Genomic DNA, 14,180 nt, shown 5'->3' on the forward strand with positions numbered 1-14,180 from the left:
ATATATGCGCGTACGTACATGCGTGCGTGTGCGTGTGTTGTGTGTCTGCGTGTGTGTTTGCATGTGTGTATGATACGAGTTACCGTGCGAACATCTTTGATCGCAGAATTATCAAAGGTGGTTTTGAGAAAAAGATAGTAAACCACACAAAACAATTCAATTGGCAAAGAAAAATACCTTCTCTAGATTATAAAAAATAAAAGATTACAAAATCTCTCTCTCACACAATCTCTCTAGAATAAAGAACAAATTTTCTATCCTCTTTAAACTCTTATCTGATGATTAGAATCTCTCCTCTCATGTTTAGAAACCTTAAACAATCCCTATTTATAGTTTAAACAACGTGGATGGCAAAATCGCAAATAACCAACCCCAACACAACTTGGAATTCGTGTCAAACAGGAGTCCAGTTCGGCCCAAGGAACCCGTCTATCGACCGACATGCCTTTGCCGATCGACCGGCCAGAGATAGGTTTTTCTGCCCTGTAGTCGTGTCTATTTTCGGTCGACCGATGCTGATCATTCGATCGACCAGTTTTGCTTCCTCGGTCGACCGGTTCTGGTCATGCGGTCGACCGGCCAGAGTGCTTCATCAGCTTCCTGTTTCCTTGTCGTTTCCTCACTTTGACTGTTTTCGCCGCTACCAACGGCTCCACCCACGCTTCTATTCTCAAGCTACCAGGAGAATCATCTATCCCCAAGCTCTTATGAGGATCGTTAAGTTCCCGAAGCAGAGAAGATATACCCGTATTATGGCTCTCCTCTTTAGGAACTTGAAGTCCCGTTCAAGTTAGAACTTCAGGTGAGGAAACTCTCGAGTTCCTCCTTCTTTATTGAACCACTTGGCCTTACTAGGAACCTGACCTTGTCGTCCAACCAAACACGACTCCTTCGTTCTTCGTCTCGTCGTAGTCACCTTCCGCTCTAAAATACAATCCTCTTTCAGTACCTACTTATAAGGACTAATGAACAACGAGACAAACTTCTTGCTTGCATTCACTAATCTCTTCGCTCGGGTCACTGTCACCAAGTTTGTCTTCTTTGGAAGAGACGCCGAACGAAATATGAACTTCTCAGCGTCTTTAGTGAATGTGTACTTCTGAGCAAGCCTTTTGTAGATTGCGTATCTATCCCACAAATACGGATTGTCTTGTATAAGCTGACAAACATCTAATGAAACTTTATCGCACGTGACCTCGTCAATATACGACTTATGGAGTGTAAATCTGAAAGTGTATTGATTAACTACACTTAGCCCCACCTCCTTTTGAATCACCTTAAAGGATAGAGCTTCAGATGCTTGATCGTCTTCAGACCCAGTTTCTGAACTAAGGCCTCAGATATCAAATTTTTCTCTCTGCCTGGATCAACTATGGCATCTATCAAACTGGCCTTCACTTGTAATTTAAGAACAAAGAGCTGCTCTCTGGGATCTTCATCCTCATTCACGTCTATTTACCTGTCATAAGGTCGAGACTGTTGTTGGGCTCTGTCATCCCTAGGACTTCTTTCAGACCTTACGCCATCAAGTATGTCTTTTTCTCATTCTTTAACCCCCTCGGTTTGAAATGAGGATGCTTCTCTCAGCACCGATCAGCGATATATCCTGTCTTCTCGTAATGACTACAAATCAGTTTTATTTCCCCTGAATCATCCTTCTTCTTCTCCTCCTTAGGTTGGAAACCACTAGACTCGCCTCCAGCTTGCTTAGCATCTCCCTTCGTCTCATCGCCTTTCTTCTGCTTGCACTCAATGACAAAAGCCTTCATGCTCGCCTATGCAATCGACTCAACCGTGAATAGCTTCATCTCTTTTCGGATATATTCGTTCAAACCCGCCATATACTTCATGAAAACAGAGTACTCCTCCGTTGCAATGTGAGGACCATCGCCTGCTGCTAGAACTTTGTAGTGTATTCTTGAACGGTCTGATTGAATCTTTGGCGTAAGCCGTACCACTTGTACCAACGCTCTTTAAGGAATCCCACCGGGTAGAACTGTTTCCTCAGTAACTCCTTGAACGTGTTCCACGATAACGATTTCTTCTCCTGTTTGTAGTAGGATTTCCACCAAGTCAACATATGCCCGGAAAGCTTCAATATCGCAAAAACAATCTTCTCCTTTGACGAATAGCCATAAAGTGTGAAATAGGTCTCCATACGCTCGATCCAATCATCAAGCCTCTCAACGTCGATACTCCCATCATAAACAAGAATCTCAACTCTAAAATCAATCTTAAAATTCTGGTAAGAACCCTTGCCCCTTGTTGCGGAACAATCTTGACGGCCTCGACCTCTTTGTCGGAATCTGATTTCTCATTACCTCCATCGGATTCTATAGATTTTTTCTTGGGTCCCGTCGAAGATTCAACTTTTTTTTCGCCTCCGTGGATGAGATCGACGAGCTTCATAAGAGTCGAACCGATGGTCTCGATCTGTTTCTCCACCGCATCAAGTCTGGATGAATTGTTGTTTTCAGCCATCTTCTTCTTCTTAGTTGATTTCTGGACTTCTTCCAGCGAAAGAAGAATATCGCCTAGCTTCTTGTATTGCGATCGAGTAAGGACTATACACATGATACTCCTTCATAGGATCTGATCGTTCTGATACCAACTTGATACGAGTCGCCGTGCGAGCACCTTTGATCGTGAAATTATTAAAGATTGTTTTGAGAAGAAGACAGTAAAACACACAAAACAATTCAATTGGCTAAGAAAAATATATTTTCTAGATTATGAAGAATAAAAGATTATAAAATCTCTCTCTCACAATCTCTCTAGAATAAAGAAGAACTTCTATATTCTCTTTAAACTCTTATCTGATGATTAGAATCTCTCCTCTCATGTTTTGAAACCCTATCTATCCTCTTTAAACTCTTATCTGATGATTAGAATCTCTCCTCTCATGTTTAGAAACCCTAAATAATCCCTATTTATAGGTTAAACAATGTGGATGGTAAAATCGTAAATAACCAAGCCTAACACAACTTGGAATTCGCGTCAAACAGGAGTTCGGTTCGGCCTAGGAAACCCGTCGATCGACCGGCATGCCTTTACCAGTCGATCATCCAGAGACAGGTTTTTCTACCCTGTAGTCATGTCTGTTTTCGGTCGGCCTGTTTTGCTTCCTCAGTCGACCAGTTCTGGTCGTGCGGTCGACCGCCCAGAGTGCTTCATCAGCTTCCTGTTTCATTGTCGTTTCCTGACTTTGACTGTTTTTGCCGTCACCAACGGCTCCACATACGTCTCTATTCTCAAGCTACCATGAGATTCATCTATCCTCAAGCTCACATGAGGATCTCTAAGTTCCCGAAGCACAGAAGAAGATACACACGTATCAGTGTGTGGGTGCGCACGCGTGCATGCATGCGTGCGTATTGTGTGCGCGCACGCGTGTGTATATATGTTTAAACATTAGGATCACTAGCTAATTGTAGAAACTTAATTTGGGAGAAAAGCGTACCAAAATTTGCTATAAAACTTCATGAAGATGGAATTTTTGCTAAAAACACATTTAAAATATTTTGCAGAATTATATTGTTTTGCGACAATCTATATAAAAGGACATATAGGCCAAAATATCAGATGATATATGAGTCATGTCAGAGATATATCGCCCAAAAATTGCTAAAAGCCAGTAAAAAATATTGAGATTATATCATTTCGTGACAAGCCTTATAAAAGGATGTATCAGTCAATATATTAACTATATCAAAGATATTTAAAATAGTGTCTTCACTATTTTTTAGTATGTGTCTCTCACCATTTTAATGCAATCATTTAACAAATATAGCCCTAAAATAAATTCCATTAATATAAAGAAATCATTTTAAGTAAACTCAAGTCAAATCTTTAGATGGTAAGATTTGCCTTCTTGCATACACATGCGCACGCTTAACAAAAGGAAAAAGAGGGGAGATGGGGAGATTTATGGAAGCAACTTTATTTTTTTGGGGCGGGGAAGCAAGAGCTATCACGGCTTTAAAAGTAGAGAAGTTTTAATACACAACACATTTCTAGCTTACGGATCATCTACTAAATAGATCAACTATTCGATCATTACCTTTTTTATGGTTATTTGATCACCACTTTATTAATTTTGATCTGCGTGCTGAGGTTTAGAAGGCTTGTCATGCATTTTGATCTGCGTGCTTTTGAAGGCCGTCAATACTCAACTCATAACTAGATTATCTTTGCTCATTTTCCCTAGTGCAGAATCTACAATAAAAAGGAATGTTCCAACTCCATTCATTCTGACCTACTTGCATTGAAAGTCTTAACAGCGTTTGAAGAATTTATATCCATGCATCAAGTTTCTGTAGAAGGGTTCTTTTTTATGATATAACTAAAAAGTTCCATGATGAATTGGTATCCTTCAAGAGATGTTTTCTTTCATTCAAATATGTTTTGGATATGATCACTAGAAAGGGGAATTCTTGGGATAACCTAACTCATGAATCCTGGCCTCTCCTTTGTTATGTTATGGAAAAACTATTCATTTTGCGACAATTTGATGTATAGAATAAGATGCAAAATGGTTGAAGTTTGTATACATGTAGATAATAAATGAACGGAGTGGATATACAAATTTACTGATATCACTTACTTAAATTGGTGTGCATAATGATTTTGGAGCAATGTACTGTTTACCCCCCAACCCTAACCCCTCAAAACACACATCCACATACTAGACACACTTTTTTTTAAAGGTTAGACTTATACTGTTTCCACGAATCTATATGTTATGTACATATTCCTCCAAAAAAAAACCTACATCAACTTTGATGGAAAAAAGTAGTATTTCTTTTTTGCCCTATGCATAACACTTGTCAATATTTCTAGTTATATTATGCTCATTATGCAGCGTACACAATTTCTTCTGGCAAGTTCTTCCTCTATGCTCGCAACTATAATATAGTATTAGTACTGATTTGAATAATAATTAGTTATTTCTATACTTCTCTGGTAAGGAGAGGACTTTCAAGCTAATTTCCACCAGAGTAGAAAAAATATGGTCAAGTGGTGGGATAGAAAGTTCCCAAGCATGAATCCATTGAAAATAATAGGGAATTCCTACTTTGGGTTGGGGGGGGGGGAGGGGGGATGGGGGAGGGCGTATATTTCATCTAGAGTTGAAATTATACGTAAACCCATTCATTACTTCTAAATTACAATTTTTACGACCAGCTAATTCCTTCATCCAATGGAATCATATTATGACCATGTTTGTTAGAAATTTGTATTGTAAAATGTAATGCATAAAAAATTCCTCTGTAATAATGAATACCTGTATTTTGTCTCATTTTGCTGTCAATAGATGTGATATAAAAATCATATCTGCGTGGTAATTTTGCTTGATAGTAGAAGCATCCGATTTTTATATCCTCAATATGGTAATACGCGGTAAATTCATTTGAATAACAACCAAAACATCTTCTTTCTCTTTAAACACTTCATGTTGTAGTCTTGTAAACTTGCATTTATCCAATTAAACATCATAGTTTGGTGCTTTCAGCCCACCTTTCTAAGATCCTTCTGAGCGTTCCTTCTCTGCTTGCTTTAGGAGACACCTTTACAGATGTAGTTGGGAGTCCCTACTATGTTGCACCAGAAGTATTGCGAAAACATTATGGTCCTAAGGCAGATGTTTGGAGTGCTGGGGTGATCATTTATATTTTGTTGAGTGGGGTCCCTCCATTTTGGGATGGTGAGAATTGCAGGCTCAATTTATTTCTGTCTTGATTCTATTTCCTACTGCCTATTCAAAATAAAGAGAGAATGTTTGCTGAAACAACTTATTTTAACTGATATAGACAACGAGCAGGGAATATTTGAGCAAGTGTTAAGAGGCGAACTTGACTTTGTCTCAGATCCATGGCCAAGTATTTCAGAGAGTGCAAAAGATTTGATTAGGAAAATGCTTATAAGGGATGCCAAAAAGAGGCTAAGTGCCCGTGAAGTTTTATGTAAGAACTCTTTCTTTTTGATGGAATACTCGTATTTGTGCTTAACTGCTTTGATTACTTATCACTGAGTTCTTTTTCTTTTTTTTTCTCTTTTTTTGTGGATTATTATCTATGTCTACCTATCAGCTATTATGGTTATAATCATCACACTATTATATAGCTGTTGTTTCATCCATGATATTCGCAGTCACTTGACCTTCTAATGCTTTTCAGAAACTTCAGAGCCATGTATATGAATATCTGTTTTAAGATTATCTTTTTGAAATCTGTGAGTTCATGTAACTCTATTACTTAGTTTCTTAGCATTTTAAAGTTAGTTTTAATACTTCAGGTTAAGTATTACCACACTGTGATCATAATAAAATGTGCTATACCTGGGAATTTGGATATTCCATTTTCTTGTGTTTTGACTGCTTTCTTTATGAGGTATAGTTGCAGCCATGCTAATGTAGTTTGCTGGGAAAATCATATTCTAATTTTCTGCAGGCCACCCTTGGGTTCAGGTTGATGGTGTAGCTCCTGATAAGCCTCTTGATTCTGCTGTATTAACTCGCTTAAAGCAATTTTCTGCGATGAACAAACTCAAGAAAATGGCTCTCAGGGTGAGTGACCAAATACATAACTTTTACAGAATGAAACTTTCTGTCGATTTACTCATGAAATCTTAAATATAAATGACTAGTATATAGCATAGGTAGATACGGAACATAAGATTAACAACAGTCAATCATGTTGGTGGCTATCATGTAGTTTACTTGGTAGGAACAAACTTTGACTGTGTGTCGAAGGAATACTAACTTACCAGAATACATAAACACTTATAATAAAGTTAAGTTTGTTTCTGGAACCTAAATTGTGCGAGCCCTCCAAAAAAAAGTGAAGAAAAAGAAGAAAATGTTAAGAGATTTTTTGGCACAGAAACCGATGATAACATTCAGGACATTAAATTATAGCCTTATATAACATAGAAAATTTCTTTTCTTCATTTTTGCTTATCTTACGCAGTTTGCTTTATAGTTGCTTATGCTATTTGTAGGACCATTGGGTTTTTAGCCTTCTACCTTCATTGTTATTGTGCTGCTTACTTTGTGATCTATAAGAGAAAATATTTCCTTTTCTGTGATAAATAGTGGGTAATATAGAAGACCCATAAAATCTTCTGTAACTTCTCAACAGACTGGTATGAAAAGTGAAAATTTTTCTATTTATTTCTAGGTAATTGCTGAGAGCTTGTCCGAAGATGAAATTGCAGGCCTAAAGGAAATGTTCAAGATGATAGACACAGATAGTAGTGGTCAAATTACATTCGAGGAACTAAAGGCTGGTTTGGAGAGAGTTGGTTCTAATCTTAAGGAGTCTGAAATTTCAGTGTTGATGGAAGCGGTAAGTGTAACAGTTTCTGATGTGCTTTTTTGTACATAGGATTATTTTCCCTGTTGTTTACTTATGAGTAAAACAAAGTTAAAAAAAAATATTTTAACTTGGCAATTGTCTGTGATGTGAATAAATGTTGTGCTGTAATGATGTCAACCATCAAGTTCTTTGCATGTAGCTTACCTGGTAAGCTATGTGCATCAGAGCAAAGAAATGGCTTACATACACACTATCCTTTGATGCTTCCTCCCCGTCATAAGGAATTAGATTGTTAAATGGACACAGTCTACATGTTTAGCTAAATCTTACTCTATCTATGAACTGGAATTAGTTAACTGCTTACCACTTAGATCCAAAAGAAACTTAATGTCTGAACTCGAACCATTCTGTAACAGCAATTAATAGTATCTTGTACATAGCAATCTCTTTTGGTTTTATTACCTTCTTCCAACTAGTTCCTCTTCAACTGTTTGATCTATAATTGCTACTGGATTTTCCTAAACAAAATTGTCTTCATATAATGATATGCATGCCCTTGTCTTCTTTTAATAATTTTTGGTTGAATATTTCAGGCAGATATTAATAATAGCGGTTCAATAGATTATAGAGAGTTTGTAGCTGCAACTATGCATCTCAACAAAATAGAGAGGGAGGACAATTTATTTGCCGCCTTCTCATATTTTGACAGAGATGGAAGTGGCTACATTACTCCAGATGAGCTCCAACTGGCCTGTGAGGAATTTGGTATAGAAAATGTCCGGCTTGGAGAAATGATTAAGGAAGCAGATCAAGATAACGTAAGTATTTACCTTTCTAGTTCTGAATGTGGTTAAATTTCTTTCTGCATACGAAATAGGTGAGTTGCTTATGCGATATTGTGATCCTGTCTTCAGGATGGACGAATAGATTACAATGAATTTGTAGCAATGATGCAAAAAGAAAATGTTGGTTTGGGCAAGGGGATTCCCAAAAGTAACCACAGTTTTGGGCTTAGGGAGGCTTTAAAGCTTGGTTAAGGTGATTAGGTACATGTTCTCTATTCAAGTTATTTTGTAAATTCAGTTTGGCATGCAGATTGCAGATTGACAGTCCTTGTGGAGGAAAATGAAATCATTCTTTGTCTACATGCATTTTCTTTGTATAGGAAATAGGTCCGGTTTCAGTGTTATAACTCCTGCAAATGTTTAAGTAACATTCTCCTTTGGTCGCTTATTATTGGACGAAACTTGTATAAATGTAGTCTGACATCTGAAGATAAATCTATTTAATTCCACAAAATACTTTGTCACTTGTAGAGAGGGGTGTGTTTTGGAGTACGGCGGATGCAAAAGTGTTTAGAACCTTATGAATTTAGCTGAATCATAACTAAACGAATATGCTGGTCATCAGGGTGCGGAGTACCAAGATTAAAATGAGATAATTGTTTTATTGGTGTATTCTCTTACTTGCCAAAAAAATTTGCTATTTCAGAGCATGTGAGCATGTTTCACCAGAATCTTTCAAACAATGGATTAGTTCACTTTGTATTTTCTCTTCATTAGATTACCATCATTCTTTTACTTGTGTTGAAGAGTTCTCATGTTCTCTGAAGTTCTAGCAGAAAGTTGAAAGAACTTCCGACGCGACGTAAGGTTCAATTTCCACCCACTTCTGTGTTAAAATGAGATTTTTTTATTTTTCTTATCGAGATAAATCAGCTGATATTTCTGAGTTCCACAATTTTATCAAGAAACTTCGTGGCTTGGATGCTGCATGGATCTTTTCTGGCATCTACAACATCTTCCAAAATCTTCCTTGATTGAGGTGAGCTAAAAGTTATTTCTTGTCAGTTTGTCTGGAGTAATTCAGTCCACAATAGCTGTATATATCATATTCTAAGGAACCGCCCATATATGGGTCATGGGACATTTACTTGTCCTACTAGTCATATTAGCTCATATATTTGTCTTTATTAATGACTGTGGACCTCAATCTAGTGGATTTTTGCTAAGGTCTTTGTCTAACAACTCTCTCGGGCACTAGAAATGATCATGTTTTAATGAATTCTATCGTTGTCTTGATATTATTGTTCTCATCATTCCCCTTATTTTTCCTTATATTCTGGAGATAAAAAATAACGTCAGATGGACGTATTGCACTCGTAACAAAAGAAATATTTTCATATTTCAACAAAGATCATTTCTGTTTAATAGAGAATAGTCTGTTGTATAAGTCGCATCTACTCTTTGTTTGGCAATATTTGGACTATCATGTAAGGGATTATTCTATGTATACCTGCTGAATAAGAATTTTAACAGCGTGATAGTAATCGAACTTGATCATAAGTGATAACAAGTGAATGCTCACTGTAGTCAAACCCCTGCTTTTCTCTATATCCGGTCGAAAGCATTCTCATTTTCTACATTATACGAAACCTTAAGTTTTTAATCTATGCTGACAGGCAAATGACATACCCCTCATGTAGCAAGCAAACTTAGCTTGGACAGGCGGAGATAAGATACGTTTGCTTATCTCTTAATGAACTTCAGAACATTACATTATTTATTGCACATTTTTTGTAATTTGGTTCTCTCATAAGAGTTGGCGCACAAAATTCAGAAGGAAGGAAAAACATATACCGGACTAGAAATTTGACCCACTAGAAATTTGAGACATGCAAATGCACGTGATAGCAAAAAACAAAACAAAACAAAAACAAAACAATTTGCATTTTTTAATATAAGAAATAATCTTAATCCTATTTATATTGAATGTGTGAATTTATAGTTGTTGATGTTGATAATTAAATAGATAATATAGTTGGGGTGAGGTTGAATAGGGGGCCGCTCACTTCTCCGAATATATGGTTTTGAGTTGAGTAGATTTAGCCTGCACAAATAGCAACTTGTAAGAGGACATTAACTAGTTTCCCCATGGTTCTTCCGACGATCAAGTCAGTTGGTAGACTTGAGTGGGAAAATGATGAACTGTGTGAGTTCTAAAGTGTAGTGTAGTATAACTTGCAGATATTGCTTGGAAAAATAGCATTCTTTTGTTGAGAATAGTAGCTCTATTTATAGTGGTGGAAAAAGGATAGAATGATAATCTTAGCCGAGTACAGGATGGCGGCAAACGAGCATGACCTGGCAGTTGCGTTAGCACCTACTTTACATGTGTCGGTTAATGAGTGGGGGAGAGATCACCTCAGCATTTAATGTGAAGGATCGGGGCATGGCGGTGTCGACGTGGTTTGATGAGTCATGAAGACTATCGAGGCTAGAGGCATGATGGTGCCTGCCAAGCATTAAATTTGACGTCGACGCGTTGTCAGCGGGGGAGCTTTGAGGTTGAAGTCGTCATTTGGTTTGGCCGAGAAGTAACGTCTTTCGAGTCAACCCCGCGTGGCGTCGAATAACTGGTTGAGTGGGCTCGTAGCGAGTCGTCTTCGACAAGAGGATCGACAAGTATCGCCGATGTCGACTCGTCGAGTCGACCTAAAGAGATGTCGACTCGTCGAGTCGGCTAAGTCGGAATTTTTGGTGATCCTAATCGTCAATTTGACTTGAGCAGTGTATGCAGGAGGATATATGTCCGTTGCTAGCAAAGGGCCGCATTTTAGCGACTGAAAACACCATAACAATAGTGGATGTAGAGAGGGTGATGATTAGATGATTTTCTATAAGAAATTGTCTTTTTACCATTATAATTTGATATTGATATTGATATTTTTCTTTACTAATTTTATTCATATATTAATTAACATAATAATAGTATAGATATATGTAAAGAAACTTGATACTTAGGTATATCTACCTTTACATAAAAAATGCACTTTCTTCTTTGTATCATTTATAAAATAAAGTATAATGGATATGTGGGCTCCAATGTTATTTTCAAGTCATTGAATAATCTAGAACGTTCTTAAAGAAAGAGAAAAGTAAGAGAAGGAAAGAGAAAGAGAATTTTTTTTATATAATGACATTTTTGCCCTTTAAACTACAATGGAAATGAGGACACGTCCACCACTCATCCAAGTTTTAGAGTACCCCAACTTGCTTTTTTATATAATAGTATATAGATGCTGGCGGCACGGGTCTTTCTCCGTTTTGCTCTCATTGAGAGAATCTTAACCTCTCCCTTTTAACATCTCTTTAGTCTTAAGCTTATTCTTGAGTCGGCGGATCACGTCGATTGTCAATGAACTTCTTTAGATGCCCTTTCTGTTATCTTGACTTGGTCTTGTATGACCAAATCAATGTTTCTTAGTTGAGAAAAATGTGGAAAATGGGGTTGTTGAGAGAAAATCTCTCAGATGCAGTTTTGAGGGGGTGGAGATAATGGGTTTGGCCTCTATATATAGTTAAGTGTTTACTTTGAGAAATATATAACAAAAGAAACAAAGCCCCTACCTGTTACTGGAGCCCCCTCAAAGAAACTCATCATTCTTTCTCTTCTTCTTTGTTCACGTTCACTGGTATCAGAGCAAGCGCCGATCTCAACTCCCAGAACACCGCCATCTCGAGCTAGCTGTAGGCTATCTAAAAATCATAATAGATAGTTTACCCCTATCAGACTTCAACTGACAGTTTTGACTAAGGAGGTTACAATAAAACGATTTTCTTGTTACCAAAGGAAAGCTGCAATCAAAGGATTCCTCGATGGATCAAGAAGAGATAACAAGGCAATGATTTCTTCAAACCAAGAAGCAGAATTCCTCCTTGCAATCGAAACACAAGTAATTTCCAACGTCAACGCAATCACTACATCCGCGGCTCTACAGTCGCTGCAAACGCAGCTCTATATCGTTACAAACACAGCCTTATATTTGAGATGATTGATCTTGATGGCTGCGACAACAACATGACTAATATTATATTAGCAACTATTAGAGGTGCTGATGAGCAGTGTAATAATTTTAGAAAAGCGGGAAGATCTAGAGAGCTGTGGGTAAATATTCGATATGCTGAGAAGCACATGGTTAAAGCCATGCAAAGAGATCTTAGTGAAGATTGTGACCTGCAGTTGATAGTGTTATTGAGATGCCTCAATTGTCACAAATGGCCTGAATAAGGCCTTCTCGATTGGTCATTGGTGTCATCCATATATAAAGACAGAGATTGCAAACGCGGCTTCATATCACTGCAAACGCAACTTCATATCACTGCAAACGCAGCTCCATCCGCTACAAACGCAGCTCCATCCGCTGCAAACGCAGCTTCATATCACTGCATCCGCAGCTTCATACCGCTGCAAACGCGACTCCAGACACTACGTTTAGACGCAGGATCATATCCAGACGCAACTCAAGTCCAGATGTTAACGCATCATCCAGAGGTATACGTAAGTTCATGTTTAGCAACGCAAGACTTGCGTTTAACCTGTTCAAATGTAATCGTAGCGACCTCGAAACTGCTCTTCACCCACGATTTGAGGAGTGGTTTACGTGGGTTGTTATACCCGATTAATAGGGCGACTAAACCCTCATATAGGCGCGGATTATGGGGGCAGTTACACCTCTAAAATTCCCCTATAAATATCAACAAACTCAACAGAGTTCAGGATCGGATTTTGGAGATCAGATCTGGGAGAGGAGAGAATCTGAAGGCAACAATCGTCAACAATTGAAGATTTCCAGATATTTGATACTTGGCTTATTAACTGAATTATTTCGGTTCAAATAACTCTTTTCTTAATAGAGTTTGTCACTCGTTCTGAGTTACAACACTCGTGGAGAGTTCTTGATCGGTTCAACCACACAAGTTAGTTGTTCCAGTGAATTGAGATATTCGGATCGTCAACGGAGAGCAAATTCGACACGAGCATTCGAAGGAAGCACTCCATCGCCACCGTGAAGGACCCAGATTTAAACAAAGGAGAGAATTCAGATCAATTCTCTTCTCTTTTGTAATCAGGAATTCAAATTGTAATCAAGAGTTGAGAGAGTTGTAAACATTCTTTTTCTAAGTAGTTAGAGAGAATAAAATCAGATACAATTCTTTCATAATTTTCTTATTGTAAATTTTCCACAAACAAAAGATGGCGACTCCGCTGGGGACTAGCTTCTCTGACGAAGAAGTGGTGGCACAATCCGATGTCCATCTCGCTGGAACAACTGTTGAAACTCTCGTTGTAGAGTTTGATCAAGCCAAGTACGAGGAAGCTCTTTCCTCTGGATCGCTTAGCCCCAAGGCCATGTGCAACATTCGAAAAATCTCCAAAGAGATCCAACCTGTTGCTGAAAGGTCAAAGAAAGCCATCTCCTTTAGCCGATATTCATCAAATCACCCCTCCTCTGAAGGAGCGGACTTAGCCTCTGCTGGACTTGTCCAACAAGTTGAACAGTCCACGTCTACATCAACACGACGTACTACAGGCTACAAACGGCCTATAGAAGAGTCAAACTCTATAAACGCCAATGATGTTGCTGCAAAGTATCTGAAACAAGCTAAGAAGAACACCGCTCGAAGACGCAGAAGATCCATCCGGCGTGCGCATCTTCGAGAAAACCGATCCCTGGTTCAACGCAAGGATTGCGTTTTCGAAGCTCCGCCCAAAGATTGCGTTCCTACTCCAGAACGCATACTTCGTGGCAATGAGCCTAACTATGAGGCTCGAGTGATACAGCTTAAACGCGATCCTCAGTGGTGCGTTGTCCATCCAAAACACAGTACTGCTATGGATAAACACGCACCTCATGAGTGCGTCCAAACAAAACAGGACCCTAAGGGGTCTGTTTCATCAATTAAACGCAGGCTAAAGCCTGGTGTTTTTAAATCACAACGTAACCCTCGCGTTTCGTCTCCAGAACGCGATGTGGTCCGCCAAGTTCAAGGGCTTAAGGTTCATGTCCAACAAGAACCAGTC

General features: G+C 38.4%; 1 protein-coding gene across 1 annotated transcript in view; it reads left to right on the plus strand.

Annotated features, from left to right (window-relative positions):
* Nucleotides 1-8,625, plus strand: part of LOC109841994 (calcium-dependent protein kinase 17-like) — a gene marked incomplete at its 5' end in the record, with an annotated part of 15,628 nt that extends 7,003 nt beyond the window's left edge. Inside the window, 6 exons of the mRNA XM_020410916.1 lie at nt 5,561-5,704; nt 5,811-5,963; nt 6,450-6,565; nt 7,179-7,346; nt 7,910-8,134; nt 8,231-8,625. Coding sequence (XP_020266505.1) covers nt 5,561-5,704; nt 5,811-5,963; nt 6,450-6,565; nt 7,179-7,346; nt 7,910-8,134; nt 8,231-8,353 — 929 coding nt within the window. The remainder of the gene's footprint in view (nt 1-5,560; nt 5,705-5,810; nt 5,964-6,449; nt 6,566-7,178; nt 7,347-7,909; nt 8,135-8,230) is intronic.

The sequence above is a fragment of the Asparagus officinalis genome, chromosome 5 (assembly GCF_001876935.1).
Source record: "Asparagus officinalis chromosome 5, Aspof.V1, whole genome shotgun sequence".
NCBI classification, from domain to species: Eukaryota; Viridiplantae; Streptophyta; class Magnoliopsida; order Asparagales; family Asparagaceae; genus Asparagus; species Asparagus officinalis.